Raw genomic sequence first — 23,132 nt, forward strand, 5'->3', positions numbered from 1 at the left:
TGGTCAAAATGTTTGAAAATCCGACAAATGTATGTATCGTTTGTACAAATTGGAAACAAATTATCGTACAAGCAATACAGACTTACGCGTTGAACATACATCTTATATTCGCGAGAGTTAACGTATCACGACTTTTCAACGGTTTAACACAAGTCGTAAATTTGATTAATGCCTATTAATTCATGCAATATCCCTATTTCGTTGCGCTGTATAGTATGCCGTACGTATTTCGCAATAGTCAACAACTTTTATGAAAACTATCGCAATATGTATGTACCGAAAGTCGTTGATGATAATAAATATGCTTCGAGGTACTTAAAAAAGAAATGACGTAGTCGCTAAATGTATAGAGAATCAATTGTAAAGTTAAAACCTCATAGAACGTTAAGCGCACTCCGTGTGATAACGAAACAATTTTTTACATAATATGTATATGGTTACATATAAAATTTATATAATTTATATATAAATATATATAAATCATATAATTTATATATATATATATATATGTATGTATAGTGTGTATATGTACAATATATACATCGAAACGATTTCATCTCTCGTTATGAGAAACGTACATTCATTCATTCATTCATTCATTCATTCGTTCATTCATTCATTCGTTCGTTCGTTCATTTATTTATTCGTTCGTTCGGTCGTTCATTTGTTCATTCAAGTACGCGTGCAAATTCTCGTTCATTCGTTTCATTCACGCTACTATACTTATAAACCTTAGTCTTCAGTCTTCAGGCTGCAGTCTGTCAACAGTTCTATGTACACTAGAGGATATATTTACAGAGGATAGGAAGTTGTTTGTTTAACTAGAAGAAGAGTGATTCAGTTTTTTTACATAATGGCGGGCGGAGGCACTACACGATCTTCATGCTTATATTATCGACGTGTAGCTTCGATAACGTCTTTTTCACACGAAGCGCAGTCAGGCGAACCGCTGGATTCGCATGCCAACACTCCGACATGATCTTTCCTAACGCGAATAGGACCTGCAAGAAAACAAGACAATGCCGACTCGTTAACCGATGATCCGTGTGACGAGAATAATCGTGTCATAAAGTTATTACACGGGATGATGAGATTTGTTTCTTACCGAATCATTGTCCCATCTTGTAGGAATGATCGGACGTAGTCGCTTTACGCAGACTACCAAGCGCATATCCTCGAAGTCTGGATCACTCGGCACAACATCGTGATAAGGCAAGGCGTACGACTCCACGCACTCCATCATGGAATTCTTGCCGCCCGTCACGCATCTTCTGCACGCTTCCCAGAACACCAGTCCGACTGAATACATATCCGCCATTCTGAACGCGTCGAAGCAGCTTGTATTCAGGGTCTCGTCCAGCACTTCTGGTGCCATGTAACGTCGTGTACCTACTCTGGTATTCGGCGCAATGTCGATCTCTCCGCTCTCGCTGCAGACAAGAAAAAGGACGCTTGCTACTGAACGCTTAAACATACTATATTGATGTATGTCGAGAGATGTATATTTCCTAAAAGAGATACGCATCAGAGGCGACGTGTTTACGTACCTGATGTAGCGAACAGCCAGTCCAAAGTCCGCTATGGCACACTCCCCGTTTCTCTTCACTAGAATATTTCTGCTCTTGATGTCCCTGTGAGCTATCGCAGGTTTGCCCTGTGTACCGAAGATCTCAGTGTGCAAATGCGCGATTCCGGATGCGATCGACACGCAGATCGCCAGTAGAGCCTGATGATCCAACACTGTTGTTTGCAGGTAATCGTGCAGCGAACCTCTCTCGTGGTAATCCGTGATCAGCAACATCTGAGTCCAAGAGCCGGTACCTTTGATGTCGGCGGCAATGAAGCCCAAGATGTTGTCGTGTCTCATCAGAACGGTCTGATAGATCTCGGTCTCGCGGAACCAAGACGCCTCCTCCAGCGTGAAAAACACCTTAACCGCCACCTTCTCGCCGCCTCGCCATCTCGCGAGCCATACCTCGCCGTAGCGTCCTTTTCCCACGCACTGCGACATGGCCAATTGCTTCGCGATCGTCTGTTGCACGAGAAGCGGCAGTCCTGAGCCGGATCCGCTGCTCTGATCGATAAAGTCCTTGATAGTACCTTGCGATGGCACCAGGCACGGGTCCCTCTCTTTCTTCCGACACCAATGGTAAACGAATCCTATCGATATCAGTAAAATCACGAAGGTGACCGATAGGGCGACCGCTAGAATAATAAACCGAGCGCCCGATGCGATGACAATCGGATGAGGAGACACGGTAGGCCGTGGCTCGTATACGGGGAATTGATCCTTGTTGCACAGAGCGGAGTGATTGCAGCATTTTATGTTCTTCTCTTGCAGATGAGGCACCAAGTTCCCCTTGCACTGCATGAAACCTTGTTCGGCGGGTGGCAGGCAGCCGAAGGACCACTCTGGGACGTAGTCCTGTATATCGGGGTCCCACACCTCCTCCACAGCGCTGAAACACTGGCTGCCCGGCCGTCCTTCGCAGGTTCCATTCTGTTTGTCGCCCGGACAATGCCCCTCGCAGTAACAAGTGATGCCCGACACTGCAAAGATATTGATGCGCGATATTATTAGGAGTGTCAGTCTGACGAAATCGAGCGGGCCGGGCGATCGAGAAAGGTGATGAAGAATACGTAAGACTCTAATATTAATCGCGTGTTTAGTTGTTCGGTTATTATTTTTGGATCGAGCGTTGCTGTGATCCGAGATTAAAACTTTTATGCTTCTCTCTCTAGCGTGCAAACAGTTTTAAATGCGGATGCAGCAGCAGCAGCAGCAAGAGCGACGACAAGGTAGGCGCGACACGTCGCTGAGGAATTGAATCGAACAATTACGTTACAGAGTCGCGCACGCGAGGTGTGGTAAATAACTCAATGGTAATTGATACCGCGCGCTTAGAGGAAACTGGGCGCGGAGCCGGGCGGATTCGAGAGGTTGTTTGACAAGTCGTGAGATGTGTCTCGTGTAGGCGAACGACCGTCGTCGCGCGTCCCACGGAGGAGAGAGAGAGAGAGAGAGAGAGAGAGGGGGGGGGGAGAGAGAGAGAGAGAGGCAGAGGCAGAGGTGGTGGTGGTAGTGATAGGTGCGTCCCGTTCGCAGGAGGAAATCAGAGATCTTTCATAAACGTCTCGCGCTGATATAAACCACGAACGACCGATAACTCACGCCCGCTGTAAATCGTGCGCACGCTCGTGACTGATTTATGCACACAGACACGTCGACGTTATGCACGTCGCGCGCGCGCGCGCATATCTCGCGAATACCTCGCCGCCTGACAAATATTGTCCCGTTAAAGAGTCATCGGTCATCATCGAAGAAAAAAGCGACGATAGAACACGAGACGAAATCTGAGATAAATTTTGCATGCGCGCTTTTAATTCCATTTGGAAGAACATAAAAATGTTTCTTCTGCAATGGGAGGGGTTATACGTGTAACTTCCGTTTGTATCATCGGAGCGCATATAAAATTCGCGACAGACATAACGGGCGTGACCTATAATTAGCGTCATCTATAATTAGCGACTTCTCTCCACCGCCGATAGAGAGAAGTCGCTTATCGCGGAACGGAGAATTTATCGATGCAATTTTCAACATCTGTGCTTTTCCTGTCCGTCAGAGAAAAAAAAAAAAAAATAACAGAGGAGGACCGAGAGAAGAAGATATGCTCGCAAGATAAATTTTCTATTTATTGAATCTCAGCGCTTGTTCAGCAAGGTCGACGTGGATGCGAACGGTCCAGAGTTAAACGTGCGATTTAGTCGCGAAACGGAGCGCGGTGCAATGTTGCAGAGCGAAGGTACAATCTCTCCCGTCTTCGCCATCCCGGTTTGGCTGATAACGGCGAGTCCGTTGCAAACACGGTGTCATGTTTCCAGCAAGTATGCCAGCGACATGTTCGCCGTATATTCGCTCTTTCCGCGGTGGCGAAGGCAGGAAGAAAAGGAGAAGGAGGAAGAACGAGAGGCTGAGATGCATGAGAGACACACGCGAGCCGCGGAGAGACCGCTTATCTTCCATGGCGGAATTACTCTCCCGCGTCTATTTTACGGTGACCGCTCTATTTATATCCCACGAATATCCGGATGACGGATCGATTTCTCGCGCGTTCCACGCTCACTCTGCTCTCTCTCTCTCTCTCTCTCTCTCTCTTGCCCTTGTGCAGGGAGTACGGTGGAAGCTCAATCTTGACTCTAATAACGATCTCGAGTTACCGTCGATACGGGGTGAAACTTAGCAGTCGTGGTAGCGATAGAAAGGATTGGGGAGATTTCTTTGTAAAAGTGATTCATTATCGTCACCGTTAGTCCTTTCGAAAAATGGAACGTTACCGCAAATGAGCGATAAAAAGTAACGTTCATGTTCGTTCCAGTTATCCAGGAACCGTAATTACATTACAGCAACACTTGCCTCGTAAGACTCGCAAACGGATAAAAGAAAACATCGCTCCCAAGTAGTTACTGAAAAAAGTAGTTTGTCACGAGTTTGCAAGAAACACGTTATTTCCCAATCCTGGTAATAGACGTCACGCTCGTGTTACGTATTATTTACGCTTACGCAGCTCTTCACACATACAACGTTCCTTCTTACTCTGCTTCCGAAGATAGCGGTGTACAATGGAGCGTGAAATCTAGATGGAGATAATTTATTAAACGTTTTCTTTCCTCGCTTTCAGGCTTGCACAGAAGGTCCGCGTCGAGTTGAATGAAATCTCGGCGACAATCTTACTCTCGAATCGAGGATACGAGTCTCACAGGAGCAAATCGTGATGCCCGCGTATGCTCTTCAAGGCGAGTGAGTGTCAGCTCACTGTGAGGTGATGAGGAGCGTCGAAAAAAGCTGCGACGAGAACTCGACGAGAGCTTCGAGCGTCGCGCGAGCGGCGAGAGAGGTTCCGCGCTTATCCTTGCGTATCTCGCAACGAAGCGCAAACAGCTTGTGCAGAAAAGTATTTTTCCACGTCAACAGCGTTCCGTCGACGTCTATAATCGCGCTCGCGGATGTTATCGCCGTCCTCGTGGCTGGCGATTAATGACCCGCGCGTAGATCTGGAAGAGATCCTTCCCACCGATATTTACACCGCCGATACCGATCTCAGAGCAGCACCGAGAGGCACGAATTCGCTGTCTCTGAGGCAGTAAACGCCACTCGATGGTTCTTCAATCCGCTTCCCGGAAATATTACAATCTATACGAGCATTAACACGTTGATTGTACAAAGACTTGATGGACGATTGAACACGATCGAAGATACGGCAAATAAGTGTAAAAGTCCGAAAAACGCGCATAGCTCGTATCTGCACGGAGAAAAATCCGACAGAAATATCCGATTGTTAATTTTGTTGTCCGATCAAATATCCGATTAAATACACCGGATATCTGATCGGATAACGAAATTAACAATCGGATATTTCGGATATTTTTCTCGGTGTGCCTTCTCCACTAGTCGTACAATCAATTTTCTAAGTGCAATTAGTTATCTTCTAACGCCTAACTTAGGAGACACGGTAATATCAACGCTTATTAGCGGTGACCGTCAGCGCGACGTGTTCAACGTGTTAATTTGTGCGAATTAACATTTCGCTATTTGTAGTTTGCCGGCAACGAGATCGCAAGCCGAAGAAGCGAACGTTTGCGAGTCGACCGGACGATCTTCGGTCAGACTTTTCGATCAGAGCTCGGAAAGCACTGTTTGTCGGTCCGTCCCGTCCCGTCATTGATGACAGAAAAGCTGTAGCGACTGTTTAGAAAAATGTCACACGCACAAGCGTGCGGGCGTACGTGTACGTGTTTGTGCTCGAACGCGAGTCAGAGCGCGAGGCGCGTCACGCGTGTATCTGCTTTCATGCGGCTTTCGCGACGCAATCGGCGCCCGTAATCGCACGAAGGTTTCAATGAATCGCGCGCGCGCGTGGCGACGTGCCAGCTAGCCGCGGCGGACTTTATCAGCGTGGCAAAGAGCAGTATCAGCGATAGCCCAGTCGTGCGCGTCTATTAGCACGACTATTAGCATCGTCAAGTTCGCAGGCGACTCTCTGCGCTCTAGAAACGCGGCTCTGCTCTTTTTCTGATTCTCCTTCGTTTTTTTTCCAGCTACGAAAGACTGCACGCCGCTATGACTGATCATCGGTGCGATATCCGTTACGTGAACGATCAGCAGCAACGAGTCGATGATCCTGTCGATGTGCGACGCGCGAAGGAGAAAAACAGAGAGACATGTAGAGGGAGAACCCGGGCGGCAGAGAGGTGGTCGCGAAAGATAATAACGCGCGAAATCTGCAGGATAATTTGCGTTACTCGAGACGAAGCCGGCGAAGGAACACAACAGCGCGAGCGTGTCAGGTGGATGCGAATTTGAGAGAGTCGGCTCTAATTTGCACAAGAGGACGTCGATTCGCGCTTCAACACGCGGCGGTTATCCTTCCGTTATCTCTCTCTCTCTCTCTCTCTCTCTCTCTCTCCTCGCATTACCAATATTTACAATACAAGTCAATAGCAAGTGCACTCGCACTGCGATCGTGCGTGCAGCTCTCTTCCGTCAGAGCGTTCTTCTCCGCTGCGTTCGTTGGGAGGAAGACGGAAGGAAGGGCAGACTTGGCCGTTTCGGCAACTCTTTATCGTAACTTGCCGCGTCCTTTCGCCGCGAGAGGTAATCGTTTGATCCGCTTAGGTGGTTTCGCGGAAGCCCGGCGTCGACGACGTCGTATAGGTGCAACGCGCGTCTGTCCGACGCTGAAAAGCGTCTCGGCGTCTCGGACGCTGCACTATTTTGTCGCGACAGAACGGCACGCTCGCCCTGCACACACGTGTATACATGGCGCACGGGAAACTTAATACTCCACGTCGCGTCTCGTCGCGCGTCGCGCCGCTGCAAATAATATCTCGGCGAGAAAAGCGGCGGCGGCGGCGGCGGTGAACTCGCACGAACGGATTCGCGCGCAACGCGTAACCGTGATACCGTCGCGCGATATCGTAATTTTCGCAGAAGGACAATCAGCAGTGCGCGCGTAATCCTATCCTGCCGGCGCGTAATCATCGTCCGCCGTGGTTTCCAACGAGAAAGAGCACCTTTCCGGTGGAAGAGGCGCGGCGACTCCGATTCGCGCAAGGTGCGAATCAGCAATTTGCAGCGTCCGCGATCGAGAGAGATTAAAAGATTAAAAAATCACAGAACGGCGGATCCTCTCCTTCCTCCCTCTTCCCGCTCTCTGAATCTCTTCGAGTGGAATTCCACTCGAAGGAGCAGCACAACAGCCAATCTCGAGTGACTATTCGCTCATGCAAGGTGAGCTTCCTTCCGCTTGGAATCGTCGAATGAATATTTTCACTCGAAAGAGTGAAGAGTGAATATCATGTGACTCCGAATGACGGTGTTTCGCTGCCGCCATCGACTGAATCTTCATTGTTCTCAGAGACGTCACTCCGAGAAATTTCAAGAACGAATCAAATCCTACCGTCGCAAGGCAACTTCCATCCGTCACTGACGCGTGAGTTTTGAAAAAAATCTTGACCTGCTTCAGTTAGGTAAACGTCAGGAAATCTTCAACGATGTATATCTAGAAGTGATGCAAACTTAAAAATGGACTCCGCACTGATTTATCGTTCTTTTTTAGGACCCAACAGCGATCAGTCAACCGTGATACTGCGCATCCTTGACTCAACGTACCTAACTGCAACTTCTTACAAACTATCAGTCAATCTTTGTGTCTACTGAAGTGACCGAGACAAGTCAAATGACTAGATAATCTTCCTGGGGATTCGGAGGAATCTTCTGAGTCTTTCGCGATTCTAATTTTTACCAAGCTTCCGAGACATCGCTCGAAAGAAGATACTAGGCGAACGGCTACTTACGAGCAGGCCGCATCCCGGATACGGCCTGCATACCATCCAGCCGGACATCGAGAAAGGCCGCCTTTATTCCGCGCGTTCATCTCGCGCGATACGCGCGACGGCTCGGCGCGATGTCCTTGTCGAGGCTCGCGGAAAAAACGTCGTGCGTACGCGACGGCGGCGATGCAGCGGAGAAAAAATACGCGGCGACGGCGGCGGCGACGAGAAGAGAAAGGGAAAGAAGCGGGAGATTAAGCTCGCCAGCTCGGGGCGCGTTCGCGGAGACGCCGAGAGCGGAGTATGAAATTACGTGCGGCGTGTACACACGCTCGTCGTCTCCAAGGGAGAGACGAGCGTGTCGCGTTCCGCTCTGAAGCGGCCGCGTCGACCCGCGTGCACACGTCGACGCTTATAACCCTTTGATGTATTTCGAGTCCCGTGCGCGCCGCACCAGCAACGTAAACAATCTCTATTTTCTATGGTACACGAAATAGATAGCGGCGCGCGCGCCTCGCCCCGCATTTAGCGTCCTCAAAGTGGTCGTCAAAATTTGCATCTGCGAGGAACACGAGGAGGATCGGACGGGCATATTTTGGACGACTGATGATGAACTCCGATCAGGTTAATTGATGACTGACCGGCGGAATTGTCAGCAACAATTTCGAGCTCGGTCATTTCGGTCAGCTTTTGACCAAGCAAATTGTAATTTGTTGGTCTTTAACGACTAAGAAGCTAAGGCAGTTCCGTGTATGTGTATACATCTCGGCAAGACAATAATTAATGTTCGACTGAGAGAGCAACTTTTAGGTATAAATTATAAAGAGAAGATGAGAGAATTATGTCAGTCATTTTGATGACAGTATTTTGTTTCCCATACTGGGAATTATGTCGGTTGATTCGATCGGCGATTTAGCTTAATTAGAATGTGGTGATAGTGGTCCTTAGGACAACTCTTGTCAAGCATCGACATAACCAGTTGATAGATTACCGGCAAAACTACCGGTACCACTTTCTGTAATTTGCCGTCCAAGAGCGATCGAGAAATGAATCGTTGTCTACCTTAATCCTTTGAGGCATGTGTTTTTCAGAAAATCCGAATCACATGAAAATTTATATACGGGGCTTTCTGGGATCGCTGATGACGAATCCGTTATCAGATTTTTGAAATTCAAGATGGCGCGGCCACAAATATGAAAAGTCGCGATCATTTCGGTGACAATGAGTTTTGGACCTCGTTTTGGATTCGTAATCAGCAACTTTGAAAGCTAACCAAAGTACAATTTCAGCTAATCATATAAAAATTTTATGATCCACCATCTTGGAAAATAAATTTTAGAATTTGGACCTCAGATTCGTAATCAGCGAACTCAAAAACTAACCAGAGTACAGTTTTAGCTAATTTTATGTACATTCTATGATCCGCCATTTGGAATCCACCATCTTGGAAAATTAATTTTGGAATTTGGACCTCAGATTCGTAATCATCGATCCCAAATCTTCATTTTGAGTAAAAAATTCACTCATAGCTTGTGGAAAATGATTTTTTTCTGTAAAAATGTGTATCTTTCACACTTTGTTTATTTATAATAAATGGATAACTTATGCAAAACACTTTTCAATCTTTCATGTACGTTCCCATATCATGTAAGAAGCTAAAAAACGCAAAAGAGTCCGACAAGAATCCCTCAAATATGAAATATTTCATGAAAATGTGAGAATAGGTGGTAAGCATACTTACTACTATGCCTCAAAGGGATAACAGAACAAAGCAGGTAATACTTGACTGGTAGCGATTTTGAATGATTGGTCAGACCAATCAGAATGATGAACATCAAACCTTCATGTGACTCGCATATTGACTGTTCTGAGACAAAATCAAAATTTTGATTCATCTACTTACAGAGGAAGACAGACACGGAGATAAACGAACGAATGGCATTGCAATCCGCGTGCGAACATGTGTGTGTGTGTGTGTGTGTGTGAGAAACACAAGGAAAAACATTAGAAAGAAAATTCTTCCTAAGAGCTTGTCGCCCGCACGCGTTGTTATCATTAACGAGCGCTTAATAGCGAACATTGCTCAACTGCACTCCATGCAGATCGGGAAAAGAAGGTATTAAAAAGGTGTTTGTGTGTATGTGTGTGTGTGTGTGTCGTAAACGCGACGCGGTTCTTTAGAAGGTTAAAGTCTGGTGTCATCGACGGCGTCATATCGGCGTGATATCGAATCGTGTGCGGCGATCGGTCCAGTATCACGCGTGAGCGTCCAAGAATGTTATGTCGGAGCACGAAGGAGAAAGAGAGAGATGGAAGAGCGTGCACCGAGTGTACAAGTCTACGAGAAAACGAATACCAGGAAGAAAAGTGAAAAAGGTCGCGACGGCGACGGCGGCCAGAGAGAGAGAGAGAGAGAGAGAGAGAGAGAGAGAGGAGAGAGAGAGAGAGAGAGAGAGAGAGAGAACGGCACTCTCCCGAGTCGACGGGAGAAGCGGTGCGATTCTCGGCACCGCTAGTATTTCAGTCTCTAACCTTAGAACGGCTAACCTCGTCTCTCTCTCTCTCTTTCTTCTTCTCTTCCTGTCCTGTTCTCTCTTGCCGAGACGCGCGACTTCGAGGTAAAAAAGAACGGCCGCATGCCATCTCGGCGCGCAGGAATTCCTCTCGCGAAAACGCATCGATCGCGGGATGAGGAAGACTCGAGAGCTCGAAGAACGTCGTGAGAGGAAAAACTGAGAGGAGGAGGAGGAGGAAAAAGAGAAGCAGCGTCGCCGTATTTATCGGACGGAATCGGAAAAAAACATGACGTCGCGCCCAAGATAGACACGACGCACAATCATAATATGCGCGATCGCGGCGATCGGAGAAGTGTCACACACAGCGGCGAACCCCATCGGTTCGCCCGCACGAAGGGTGACTCTTCGGTACCGCGCCGCAAAATCGCAAAAAGCGCCGACGGCACGATCGAGGGCGCGCCAGACAGCGATCTTTCACGACGAGGCAGAGAATCGGTTCGTCGTTCGGTCGTGTTTGCCGAAGCGGTCAGAAGAGAGAGAAAGAGAAAGAGAGAGAGAGCGAGAGAGAGAGAGAGAGAGAGAGAGAAAGAAACGAGCGTGCGAATCAAAGGAACGCGAAACGAAGAGAAACAGAGACAGGAGAGAGAGAGAAAGAGAGAGGCGAGGAGCGAGCGAGATAGAGAAATATGGAATGAGATCGTCAGTCGAGTTAACACATCTGCATAGCAGAAGATGAACACGGTGACGATGACGATGACGGACGACGAGGAAGCCGAGGTCTCGCGAAGGCGTTCCTCGTTCCCGCATCTCTCAATCGATTCCAACGCGCGCGGGCCCGGCGCGAGAGGAGACGGAGACGGAGACGAAGACGGAGACGCGCGTTCCGCACTTGGCATAGACGCGGGCGCGTTGATCGCTTACTTAGGAAAATGACGGCACCGCGATACGTAGCACACGGATCAATCGCACACCCGACGGTACTCACCGCTGACGAAGCATGCGATGAGCACTCCCAGGCTGAGCCACAAGCCATATTTACATCCGCGCCGATCCGCAGTACCGCAGAGCGCCATTTTCTACACTCGGGAGCACATACTTCACTGTAACATAGGGTGATTCGCGTTGCGCTGCTAAGCGCAGGCTGCCACTACTTCGGTCGTTTTCGCCGCGGCTCGGTGGGGGCGCACCGCGTTGGTGGGGCGAAGCTTCGTGCACCTTCGGTGCACGACGGAGAATGGAAATCGGTTGCGTCGGAGTGAGCGAGATGATACGATCAGGAACGTAGCAAGGAACGCACCTTTCGTTGAGCTTGTTCGAAAGTCTTTCGCTGAGCGAGAGATAATTGGGTAATGCGCCGGCTTTTTGCGACATCGCGCGGTAAGTTTCGATCTCCGCTTCGATGGAAATGTCTGTAAACATAACCTCTACGGATACACTGAGAATGACGATTTTTTGGTCTTGTCATGAATGTTGTTCATGAATGGTCGTTCGTAATTGATGATCTCGACGTGATTGATAGAGGGTAATAGAAGTGATATAAGGTCTGCGGGCCGATGTCCGGAATCCTTTAATCCAGCGTAAACTCGTAAAGTACGAAAATTTGCAAACTTCAAAGCGCATGGGAATGAGGTTAGTTTTTATGGCATTATACCTGAGGAAAAGATGTATTCGTTTTAGCTCAATATTGTTACACTGACTGTAGAGTAAGACTAGCCTTTTATAAGTTCACACTGAAAGAAAAAAAACTCATGATCATAAGTTTAACGATTTGTTTGATCAGTAACTATTGTGTGCTTTCAGCATGTAGCATTCAGCATTTTTACTCTATTATTGTAACGTGATAAAATCTAACGATTGTATGACGTACTGCGGGTGTTCTACTTATGAACGAGCGAAATATCGATGCACGCATGTGCTGTGTTAAAGTCTAAGCTGTTGTACCAAAGGTGAACGTTTATTACCTGGATCCTGAACGGTTGGGTTAGTTTTAATGTATCACTTTTTATCTGATAACTTCAGACATCTCCATAAGCTCCACTTTTGTTTTTTACTTATCGTTTATCTCCTTTTTGTAAAGAGGTCTCCCATATTTACATGGTGAATCTCCCTATGTATTTAGTTTATCTTTTTAATCTTTCAGGTTAATCTGAGGACAAGGGTTTAATGCCCTTGGGTTCTTATGTCTTCCGAGAGGATTTTAGGCTGACCTGCCAAATCTTGATTAAACGTAATCAAGATTAAACGTAATCCGTCAATGAAATTGTCAACAACAATTGCTGGTTACGTCACTTATTGTCCAACAGTAACCAAGGAATTAATCATCCTATATATATATATCAGTAAAATAGGTGTAATACTTGACTGAGGTATCGTTTATTAATATGGATTATGAAGAGAGAACAAGATCACTCTTGCTGCTCGTATCAGCAAATTTTATCTTCCTTTTCAGCAATTTCACTGGCTGAGTTAAACGTTGATTGGCGCAATTGGAGTGTATGATAAAAGCGAAACCTTCAGACATCATCGCTTGGACCGTATCTTTTGCGCGACAAGATTACGCGGATGGCGAGTACGGTCCTGTGTCGTTCGAGTTGGGAAGTGCGCGTCGGCGGCGCCCTATGGGCGCCATCGTGCCGCGCACGATGGTCGACAACGGTTCAGCTACGGCAAGCTTCGAGCAGCCGCGAGATCTCTCCTTTTCCCCTTCTTTTGCGCTTTTCGGAGCCGCGTGCGCGTTCGTGCGACGGATCGTGATACTTGGACGCGCCCGGACCCTCCGTCCGAGGCGAGTCGCGGAGCGTCGACGCGACGCGACGCGGCGCGGCGCGGCGTGGCGGCCTCTTGGAAAGGCGCGAATGTCTATGCGCGGCGCGTCACCGTGAAATCTAGAACCCGGCTAGAATCTGGAATCTTTCTTCGCTCGAGAGCGCACGGATAGCGGGATACACGCGATCACATTCACGTGTTTTTCCCTGGTACATTTCAGCGTTCCTCCCGTAATTGCGGCAATTACCGCTAAATGTCGCTGCGAATATCGGCCTGTCCGAGAGCTTTCCGAATGGAACGAACTTCTAAAAGAAGCCTGAAAGTTTCAGATGTCTCTTGAACGCCCTTAACATGTTATTTATTACCAGCATGAGTCACCGGTGCATGCATGGGCCCTCATCGTCATAATATAAGCCAAGTTTGTTTAACAAATAACATATTTCAACAGAATTGTAAAAGTATCTTATACTCATGTTCAATTTTAGAGTTAAAATTTTCAATCGCCTGACAGCAGGCAGTTCAGTTTTCGTCAGAATAGAACGTGAACCACGAGTGATTCCACGAGTGTGGAATGTGTTAAAGAATCTTTGATGATCTTTTGAAGTCGTACGAAATGTCTCAGAGGATATCTGATGAAATTGGCTTCTATTGTCCGCCTTGACAGAACCTTGACAGACCGCGTGAAATCGCCTGAATCTACCTGAGCGGACATATTCATCGATTCAACTTGAGGTCTTTCAAATCGCGGCTGGGTGAAGAACCTCTCGTGGTCTTTTGCGAATTATATTTCACTAGATACAATCGCTACATGATCGTTTTCTTGCAGGGGCGGCGCGGCTGTAGGAGAAAGAGAGAGAGAGAGAGAGAGAGAGAGAGAGAAAGGAAGGAGCGAACTTTTTGGCGGGAATCGGAAGAAAACGCCGAGTGTGCGCAATTGAACGCTACAGGGGTGTGCATCACGCTGCGCTTTCAAGTAGCAACACGCGGCGCATGCCGTCAGCGCGTCGTGCGACTCGGCACGGCGTGACCTGTTACGACGACGTGTGAGTATATTAGTATCGATACCAGATTACCGGTTAATTGCCGTCGGCGTGGCACGCTGGCCTTGGAAGATTGTTGCGCCCGAATTGTAATATTTCACGCTTCAGGAGGGCGGCTCGCTACCTCTTTCTGGCCAGCAACAACCTTTTCACGCTTGAGTCGAAACCGAATGCGCCGCGTCGGTATCACGTCCGGCCGCGGTATCGATTTCAGACAGTGCGAAAAATCCTTCTCCTGGCGAGATGCAGCGCACGACACGGAGTTAAGAGTACGAAATGTTGCACTCGCGTAAGAATAATTCGTACGCGAGATGCTTTAAGTTAATTTAAGTCGGTAGAGTTGCGTTAGATTACTTTGTCACATTTTGTTTCTTTTCCATTCCACGTTCAGGTGCGTTCACTCTGCACAATTGTAGAAAAATGGAAGGCAGGCGAGTCGAGAGTCATCACGATAGGCGAATCTTGCTCTGCCGGCGTGCATTTGATGCGGTACGTGCGGAATGAAAAAGAGGAAGAATCTCTCTCTCTCTTTCTCTCTCTCTCTCTCTCTCTCTCTCTCTCTCTCTCTCTCTCTCTCTCTCTCTCTCTCTCTCTCTCTCTCTCTCTCTCTCTCTCTCTCTCTCTCTCGCGCGCGCGCGCGCGCGTTCAGCACCGTTCTCGGATCGTGAATACCAACGACAGCACCGTGTGGCCCAACAAAAGGCGCACTGTTCGCGGGAGAACAAAGCTCGCCGTAATTCTTTCGCGCATGCAGCTGCCGGCGGCTGCGATCGGGTCGTCATCGCGGCGTGGCGAGGCGAGCGCGAAACGTCGCCGTCGCCGTCGGTTCGCATCGAGATTAGGTCGCGGCGCGTGACCGGCGCCGATCTATAGCGCGTTTTAGCCGCGTAACCTGTTGCGTGTGTATCGCTCGAGCGTGAAGTCGCCGCGATCCGGATTGAAGCGCGCGCGCGCTTTAAAGGCGTCAGTCATTATATTTTTAGAGATGATCTTCGGCACTTTTATGGAAAGACGCGTCCCTACGCGCCAGCAGTACCGCGTCTTTCCGCAGCCGCGGACAGGCAAACGGTATACACGGTATACTGTGTGTTCCAAACTGTTCAATCACTTTTCTCAAATTCGGTTGAGAACGCGGCTGATGGAGGAGAAAACTTTGCCCCTGAAAAATTCCCAGGAGAGTTCTGAGTTCTTTCATTGGAAATTCGTTGCGCTTCGAAATGTATCAACAAAAATGTTCAATCTGTTTTGAAAAACTGAGTATACAAATGCCAGCGTGAATGCAATATTTGTACTTTTATCAGATTAATCCACGAGATTGATCTTTCCCCATAAACACGGGACAAATGTTAATACGAACGAGGTAATTCTCGTGGAGAGATGTCGATAAGCGAAAAATACACGTTCTACGGGAAACGAATTAAACTTAATCGAACGTATCGTTGGCGATATATATGCGCTGTCGTGCGAAAATCTATAGACAGGATAAGGCGCGGCCTCGCGCGGATCGACGGTAAATCGCTTGTAACGTCGTTATTACGACCGCACAGCGAGCGTCGTGGCGTGACTTTGTGAAGATCGCTGATGCACTCCGCGCTATTTTCCGCGAATCGAACGACGACGACGGCTCTTTCGGTTAAAGCTTCAGCTCGGTTACCACGTCGTTGATCTTCAACGCGGCGCGCGATTTATTCTCCGGCGTGTAGCGTGCAGTTATAATGATTTGCAGATGCCGGCGAAAGACGCGATAAAAGTCGTGCGAGCGAGCGCGGAGCGTGAAAGCGCTCGCCTGAAGATGACGACGACGACAACAACAACGAGGCTTCGACGAGGCTGGTCAACGTCTTGCGCGCAATTTCTTGCAATTAGCCTACTTGAATGAGCCTCGCCTATCGTTTATTATTATCGTCCTGTGAGCGGCAGGAAATCGATACGATTGCATCGACGAGCGATGCATATGTATATGAATTAATCGTCACGCGAAGATCGAGGAGAGAGTCCGAGAGAATAGAAGAGGAGGGAATATTTGAGAAGAAGAAGAAGAAGAAGAAGAAGAAGAAAAAGAAGAAAAGATTAATAAGTCAGCCGTGATCTATCGTCGGTTTCGCGGAAAGATCGCGTCTGCCGGATAATGATTCGTCGCGCCGTCTCCGGACGAGTCGACGATTGTGCTTTCGATTAGAGCTTAATTATGAATTATTAAAGATCGCCGGACGAGACAATCGTCAACAAGCGCGACGACACGGAGCGACGGCCGGCCGATGAATATGTATTTTCGCTCTGCCGAGACGTATATATTGGTTGTATAGTTGACCGATGATCGCTAATTGTCGTGGATAATTACCGCGAGGCTGCTCGTTAACTATCCCGGCACAGTCTGCGATGCGATTTAGAAGGAGAGTAAAAGCAACGTCGAGTGAACGACGAGACGACGCTGAATCGTTCCTCGAGCAGGAAAGTATATCTCCACATGATCTGATCCTCGCGTTTTTTCCGAGAACTGTGGAAAAAATCTTCTCTCGCGAACACCCGGGCTGCCGGAATAAATTAGATCGCGACGCGGCGACGAGACGCGAGGCGACGCGATGCGAGGCAAGGCGAAGGGCGTTTGCGTTCCTCTCTTGGATTTTATAAACGACCGTAAGCGGATTTCGTGAAATCGCGCCCGCCCATCTCTTATTCATGAACGCCTCGGGAAGGTGGTCATGTCGGGCCAGAAGAAGAGAGAGAGAGAGAGAGAGAGAGAGAGAGAGAGAGAGAGAGAGAGACGACTTTTGAACGGCGCGTTAACGTAAAACGACGAGTATCGCGCCGACAATCCGGAGCTTCGAACCGGATTTTGGGATTAGAATCAGATACCCTTTCTCGGCAGCATCACGAGGCCACGTTCGCTCGTTTTATGCGGGCGAGGGCGACGGAGATCTCGCCTCCGCCACGTATCGTCAATGCGCGCTCGCTTCGGGGAACCGGGCGACAATGGGTAACAAAGGAGAGCGAGAGATAGTCTGTGTATGCTCCTCCTACGGCACGAAATCACGTTCCATTGGTCTCGCTTGGAAATATATTACTCTGGCCGGGCGACGGATGAACTGCCAAAAAGGAAGATTGCCCGTCGGCTTGTTGTGCATCGACGTGACGCGGCGGAACACAATTACTACGATCGAATCTCTCCCTTTCTCTCTCTCTCTCTCTCTCTCTCTCTCTCTCTCTCTCTCTATCTATCTATCTATCTATCTCTCTCTCTCTCTATCTCCAGCTCTCTGTCGATTCTCTCGCCATTGTTACTTCACCCTCCGTGCCATGGGTCGAGGATGTGATCCTTCGCGGTGTTATTTCTATTGATCCTCTTTGACATCAGCACATAGCGAAACGTGTCGTCCATCGAACGCGAGTCAATCTCTCGGTCTTGCTTGAAGAGAGCTGTTCGACGAGCATCTTTCTTCCAGCGAGGAATTGCGCTTGTATTACATTCTGCAACGCAGCTTTGAAAATATAGAGAGAAGGATTTTTGCCATGAACAAATTTTCCGAGACGTGAATTGTTAACGAAATTGAACTTTTCGGTGGATTTCAGATGGATTTGAAGTCAGCGGAAATTCTCGCGAAAATTCCTTCGTCGAGAGAATCAATTTCGAAAGGCGGCGAGGATCTTTCTCGCGCCCTCGATTGAGCGAGAGAAAACGTGCTCTGAATACATTTAGAGGAATCTACAATGAAACATTTCTCGATATGCAATTTGCACATTGGCTCGACTTTTTATCGTGAATATACAACTTTAGGAAAGACTCAGAAGAAGGTCTCGTCATCCTGGTGCTAGTCGTCATGTTTTAGATCTGTTCTTCGCGAATTTTCCACGAACTTTCCACGAATTTTCCATTGAATGCATTCAATGAGCTCGAAATTCGAAGAAAAGGACTGTCGAAGCGTTTAACTGTCGACAAATAATAGGATCTGTTTTTCTTTGTCCGAACTGGGTTGAACCTTTTAGAGAAAGAGAATAAAATAAGTGTATAATGTTGAAGAGAAATAGATGGAGAAATTTAGTTCAATGCTAGTTTGCACAAAAAAAAGAAAGAGAGAGAGGAAAAAAGACGTATTTAAAAAAGGGAAGGTCTAATTTTCCACGAACGTGTTCGAATACGTACGTGTCTCGGCGCGTCAAGAACACAAATGGATCGAATATACGTGAGAGCAACAATGGTGGAAGAAAGCGAGCGAGAAGAGACCCAGGGCCAGGCTCGACCGTGCGTTCACTCTGGGACACAAGTCTGAAAACGCTCATCTATTCGGCGCCAGCTACACAAGGGTCGCTGATGGTGGAAGTATATTTCATTCGTCGGGAGGAACGGAGAGTCCCACCACGGTTGGTTCGAATGAACGGACGAGTGGAAGCACAAAAGAGCGAAATCCGTGTCCCGCTGAGGCATCCGCGCAGGCCCTTGGATCAGCCTCTCTCTTTCTTGGGCCTTCTCTCCCTCTTTCTTTTCTTTACGTACAACGTAAACCTCAGGCCGGTACGTGCCGAGAAGCGCGCCCCTTGGATTTCTGTGAGCAATAGTCGGAAAAATAAATGCGCGCGTAAATCTGCCATCGATGCGGCCAGAGTTTGTCGAAAGTGCGTTTGTTCGAAATTTATCTCAGCATATAAGTTTATCTGTTTCTTTTGTGAATTTAAAAAGCGCGTTAACACACTAAAACTACCGGAGGAGTCAAGGTGGCCTCCTCCTCAGTGACTTCTTATTAAAATTACTCAGGCTTTTCCCTGTAATGGCACGTTATATTTTTAATCGACATTGACACGACAAATTAACAGAAATGAATGAAAGCTTTTCCCTGGCAATGCTCATTTTTTCAAACACACCGTCGGAAATAATTTCGACTGCTCTGGCGAAGATAGATTAGTAGTTGTAGTGTCAAGAGGAGAATTTCCGTCTTGTGTTACGCTGTATAGATTTAAGGAGGATAATAACGCGCCGGTGAAACAAGAGGCAAATAACGTGGAGCGCCGTCAGGCGTTCTTTATCGCTGTAATCTTTTATTCAATTTGTTACACGAGATAGTACGAGATAATGTCCCACGTCGGCGCGTTATTCAAATCTTCCTTGTTCAACAACGGAGAGCTGATACATGTTTCTTTCTTTTCTCTTCTTGCTCAGCGGCACATACATTGTATCCTCTCTCAAGCGACGGACTTCTCCCGACGAGCGACTCCCGGTCAAGATTAGTCGGTAGAACATTGGATAATCGATCGTAATTGCGTCTATTTGACGAAGGGTTCGGCGAGCCGGCACGAGAGTGCATTCCCTCGCATTCGACCGCTGTCATCGTTGCCGAATGTTCTAAATCGAAATATAAATCTAACGGTCAGTTGCAGAGCAAGAAACGGTCGACGCGTTGCGCTCCGCGTTTGGTTATTATTAGCCGTCGAGTAATCTCGGTGTTTAATCGCGCGTTCTAATGGAAAAAAAAGTCGAGATAACCGGCATGTCAGGTATATCTCTTGTTAATTTCCTTCAAGGATTCTCACAGGTTCTTCTTTTTCTATCTCTCCCTTGGCCTCCCTTACCCCTCCACCGTCCTCTCTCTCTCTCTCTCTCTCTCTCCCCCCCTCTCTCTCTCTCTCTCTCGATCCTCGATCCTGGATCTTAATCGACCGTCGTTACTTTCATCGTTGCCGTTTGGCGCCGAGATAATTAATCGTCCTGCTCACTGCCGCTTCGAGTGGGCCGACGAAGTGGCTGTGGCTCGGTGGTTTATCACAAAAAGGAATAACGAAAAGGCGTGCGGAGGGAGCAAGGGAAGACGAGAGGAGAACAGAGAGATGGACGGGGGGAGTCCAGCAGCACGTTGGAGTTGAAATGAATTTGCTCGATAGCTCGCGTAAAAGAGACGACGACGACGACGACGACGACGGCAACGCGCGTGCTCGACGGCTACCTGCTACGATAACAGTTCACTTCCTCCAACTGGGAACGGGACTCGTGCCTACGCACAAGCGGAATAAGGGATATCTTTAGAGGCGGTTTTTATCGCTAAGAGTCAGGTGTGAATTGGGGCCACTGGTGGGCCGATCAAAGAAGACGCGCCGCTGAAGCGAACGCGAAGCGAAGAGGAGACGGCGACCGGGCAAGATTAATCGGTGTCGATCGACAGATCGACGACGCGCCGTTCTCGAAGAGCGCGCGAGTCCTCGCGATTTAACGCGCGAATCCGACGTCTCTCAAGCGAGACGCTCTTCGCTTCGCTCGCGGTGATTTTGCATCGTCATCGGCTCGAGCCGACGTTCGCGACGATTGTAATGGCTAATTGTAGACTAATGTTCGAACTTCAGCGTGGGAACTGGAGAAAAGATTCAACCGTGGAGAAGACCACTGTAGTTGATTGCGAGATTATTTCTTCTCCCACCCTGTTTGCATCTTGCGGAGTCGTTGCGGAACCCACGCTCGAGCTTGACCACTCGTTACGGCCGAGGGCCTACGTGACGACGTCTTCGACTCATGAGAGAGCCGCGATCCGCATTCGATTTTAATCGAGCGTGATGTAATCGGGCGTTTAAGCTAATTAAAAACGACGACTCGCCGCATTTGGCGCCCCGACGAATACGCGATTTCGACGTAATGGCTATATTTAATTCGTCGCCGGCTGAGTAGGCTTTCAAATGTGCCATCGGTTATTGATCGAACGCTCTTGTCGTCGCGACGAGACGTTTCGAACGAAAGTGACAATTGCAAGACGAGAATAGGACGAGATATTGCGAAGGTGCCTCACTTCGGTCCCTTTGTTGAGTCGCGTTGAAACTTGCTGCTGATGTCGGATAAATAAATAATATTATATTACTCGATACATGATAAATAAATAAATAAATAAATAAATAAATACAAAATAAATAAATATAATATTAATTAACATCAATCGTTATAGGGGGAGGATCCATCGGAGGGGCACGTCAAAGGCGACACTCGAGGTGGCGGCTGCGGGAAAACAGTGTCAGGTGTCGTCGATGACGAGTACGGTCCTGAAGTAAGGTCCGTTTCGTCCTTATACGCACACGCGGGGACGGCAGGCACTGTGGGGGCCTAGTATAACAAAGATTCATCGGGACCGGTTTCGTGTGCCGCCTTTCTTACATTCCCCGAAGAAGCCCCGTCGAGCCGCGGGTGTGAAAACCGACACCCACCCACTTGTTATTTTGTCAAACACGAGCCCAGGAAATTATAGGAATCATACGCTAACTCGCGTCTTCTGGAACGCTCTCGCGGGGAATTAGTCTCGGCCGCCACGTGTCGTTGCGTGTCCCATGCGAAAAATTGCACGGTGTAACGCGTGTAATTCTATCAAAATAAGCAACAGTCTGGCTAATTATATTTTTACACGCATTATACAACGCGAAGAGGACATACATGCGGATAAGTAAATGTGTTGTGTGTGATGCAGTTGTATGCGTGTCATATTTTAAGCCTCGTATGTATACTTGTTTTGTAAAATAACGTTTCCAATACGTTCCCTTCGAAACGTACTTTGAAACAGAGCACATTTTCAATCGGGGAATTTATTTTTGCGTAATCTCTCAGCGCAAACTTCTAAAAAGATATTTATACGGACTTTATTCAAAAGATGTCTTACTGTTTCTTGAACGTTCTTAGAGGTTTCTGTTTTTAGAAGCTTGTACTTTTAAATATCTTTTTCTCTTACAAGTTTTTGTTGTCTGGATACTGTTCACTGAGCGTTAGATGCATTTTGCACTATGAGAGGTGTGTTCAGATCATTCTGCAAACGAATTTTACACTTTAATGTATGGTGTATGACGATCATTATAGTTGAGTTGGCACTTTGTATCGTCATAAGAAAATGTGTGTACTAATCAAAATTGAACGATCGTGTCAGTAACGAGACAGGCCGGTGGCGGTAACGCTTACGAGTATCGTTGCGGCCGGGAGTTTCGCGTGTGCGTTATTTTCAGTTGACGCGGGGAACTTGCCCGCGAACAGTAACGATAATGCGGCATAATACGATGCAAAGCGCGCGTCGATCTAATAATAATGTCGCGAAATGATAGGGACACACGTATTATGACACCTAGCCACTTGTCGTTTCGCTAAATACGATCCCAGAAAATTATAGGAATCACGTGTGTGGCGACGCATCTCCTCTCGCTCTCCGAGAGCCGGCTCGCGCGCTCACGCCAAATTATTCTCGATTGCACGCTCGCGCTACATTTTATAACCGTCAATTAAAAGTGACACCGGACAATTGCTGTTTGTGACCGATATATATATATATATATATATAAGAGTATATATATATATATATATACTCTTGTATAATTCCGAATGCAGACGTGAAATTTAATAGCCGCCCCGGACCGTACATTGTCGCTCGCGCGCAATTTTGATCAGTGAGGTATTCCCTGTCGTTATCGGAATTTCCGTCTCGTTTACCAAGTTTGCGAATACGCGTCGTTACGACGCACAGACGCACAAACAAACGCGAGGACTCAAATCGTTATCTGAAATTCGTTCGGCGACAAACCAGGCATTTCTCTCTCTCTCTCTTTGGACGATAGTCTCGGGGCAAAAAGGTTGCAATCAAGTTGGTCGATTCGGTAGAGTTTATGAAATTACTATCGCGTTGAAATTTATTGTAATATCGTCCTTTAATGAAAGCAAAATACATCCGCGCGCGCGCGCGCGCGCTCGCGTCATTTATCTTCGCGGAGGTGCGTAGCCGGCTCGGGACAACGTCATAGTACGCGAGATGTATTTCGATGCAATCACTGGAATCGAAAATTGCAGTGCATGCAAGTATTCCAATCTCGCGTTACCGCTCGCACAGCTGCCTCGCCGTGGTAGTTGCAGCGATCGCGAGGCAATTGAACCGAGACGAAACGCTGCGCGGCGGCGGCTAACCGCAGCGATTATTTTCGATGCGGAGGGTGCTGGGCGCGCCGGCCAGAGAGAAAGAGAGAGAGAGAGAGAGAGAGAGAG

At 47.9% G+C, this 23,132-nt stretch overlaps 1 protein-coding gene and 1 long non-coding RNA gene across 7 annotated transcripts; one reads left to right on the plus strand and one right to left on the minus strand.

The window, feature by feature from the left end:
• Positions 1-514: 514 nt before the first annotated feature.
• Positions 515-11,480, minus strand: tkv (serine/threonine receptor kinase thickveins). Its single transcript, XM_011151793.3, has 4 exons — positions 11,332-11,480; positions 1,548-2,550; positions 1,106-1,430; positions 515-1,001 (listed from the first exon to the last, which is right to left on the minus strand). The coding sequence occupies exons 1-4, from the start codon at positions 11,417-11,419 to the stop codon at positions 870-872; spliced, it is 1,548 nt and encodes a 515-aa protein (XP_011150095.1). The 5' UTR covers positions 11,420-11,480; the 3' UTR covers positions 515-869.
• Positions 11,481-11,552: 72 nt separating this feature from the next.
• Positions 11,553-22,410, plus strand: LOC105189603 (uncharacterized). Of its 6 annotated transcripts, none has more exons than XR_003112675.1 (8): positions 11,557-11,975; positions 12,147-12,326; positions 12,487-12,712; positions 12,796-13,844; positions 13,939-14,155; positions 14,261-14,421; positions 14,544-14,641; positions 21,070-22,410. It is a non-coding gene; the product is annotated as an uncharacterized LOC105189603 (long non-coding RNA). The 6 variants fall into 6 exon arrangements; XR_002163040.2 differs by having other exon boundaries at positions 11,559-11,975; positions 12,796-13,864; XR_002163039.2 differs by having other exon boundaries at positions 11,553-11,975; positions 12,796-14,155; positions 14,261-14,441.
• The last annotated feature ends 722 nt before the right edge of the window (positions 22,411-23,132 follow it).

This window comes from Harpegnathos saltator, unplaced genomic scaffold, assembly GCF_003227715.2.
Source record: "Harpegnathos saltator strain DR-91 unplaced genomic scaffold, Hsal_v8.6 scaffold174, whole genome shotgun sequence".
Lineage (NCBI taxonomy): Eukaryota > Metazoa > Arthropoda > Insecta > Hymenoptera > Formicidae > Harpegnathos > Harpegnathos saltator.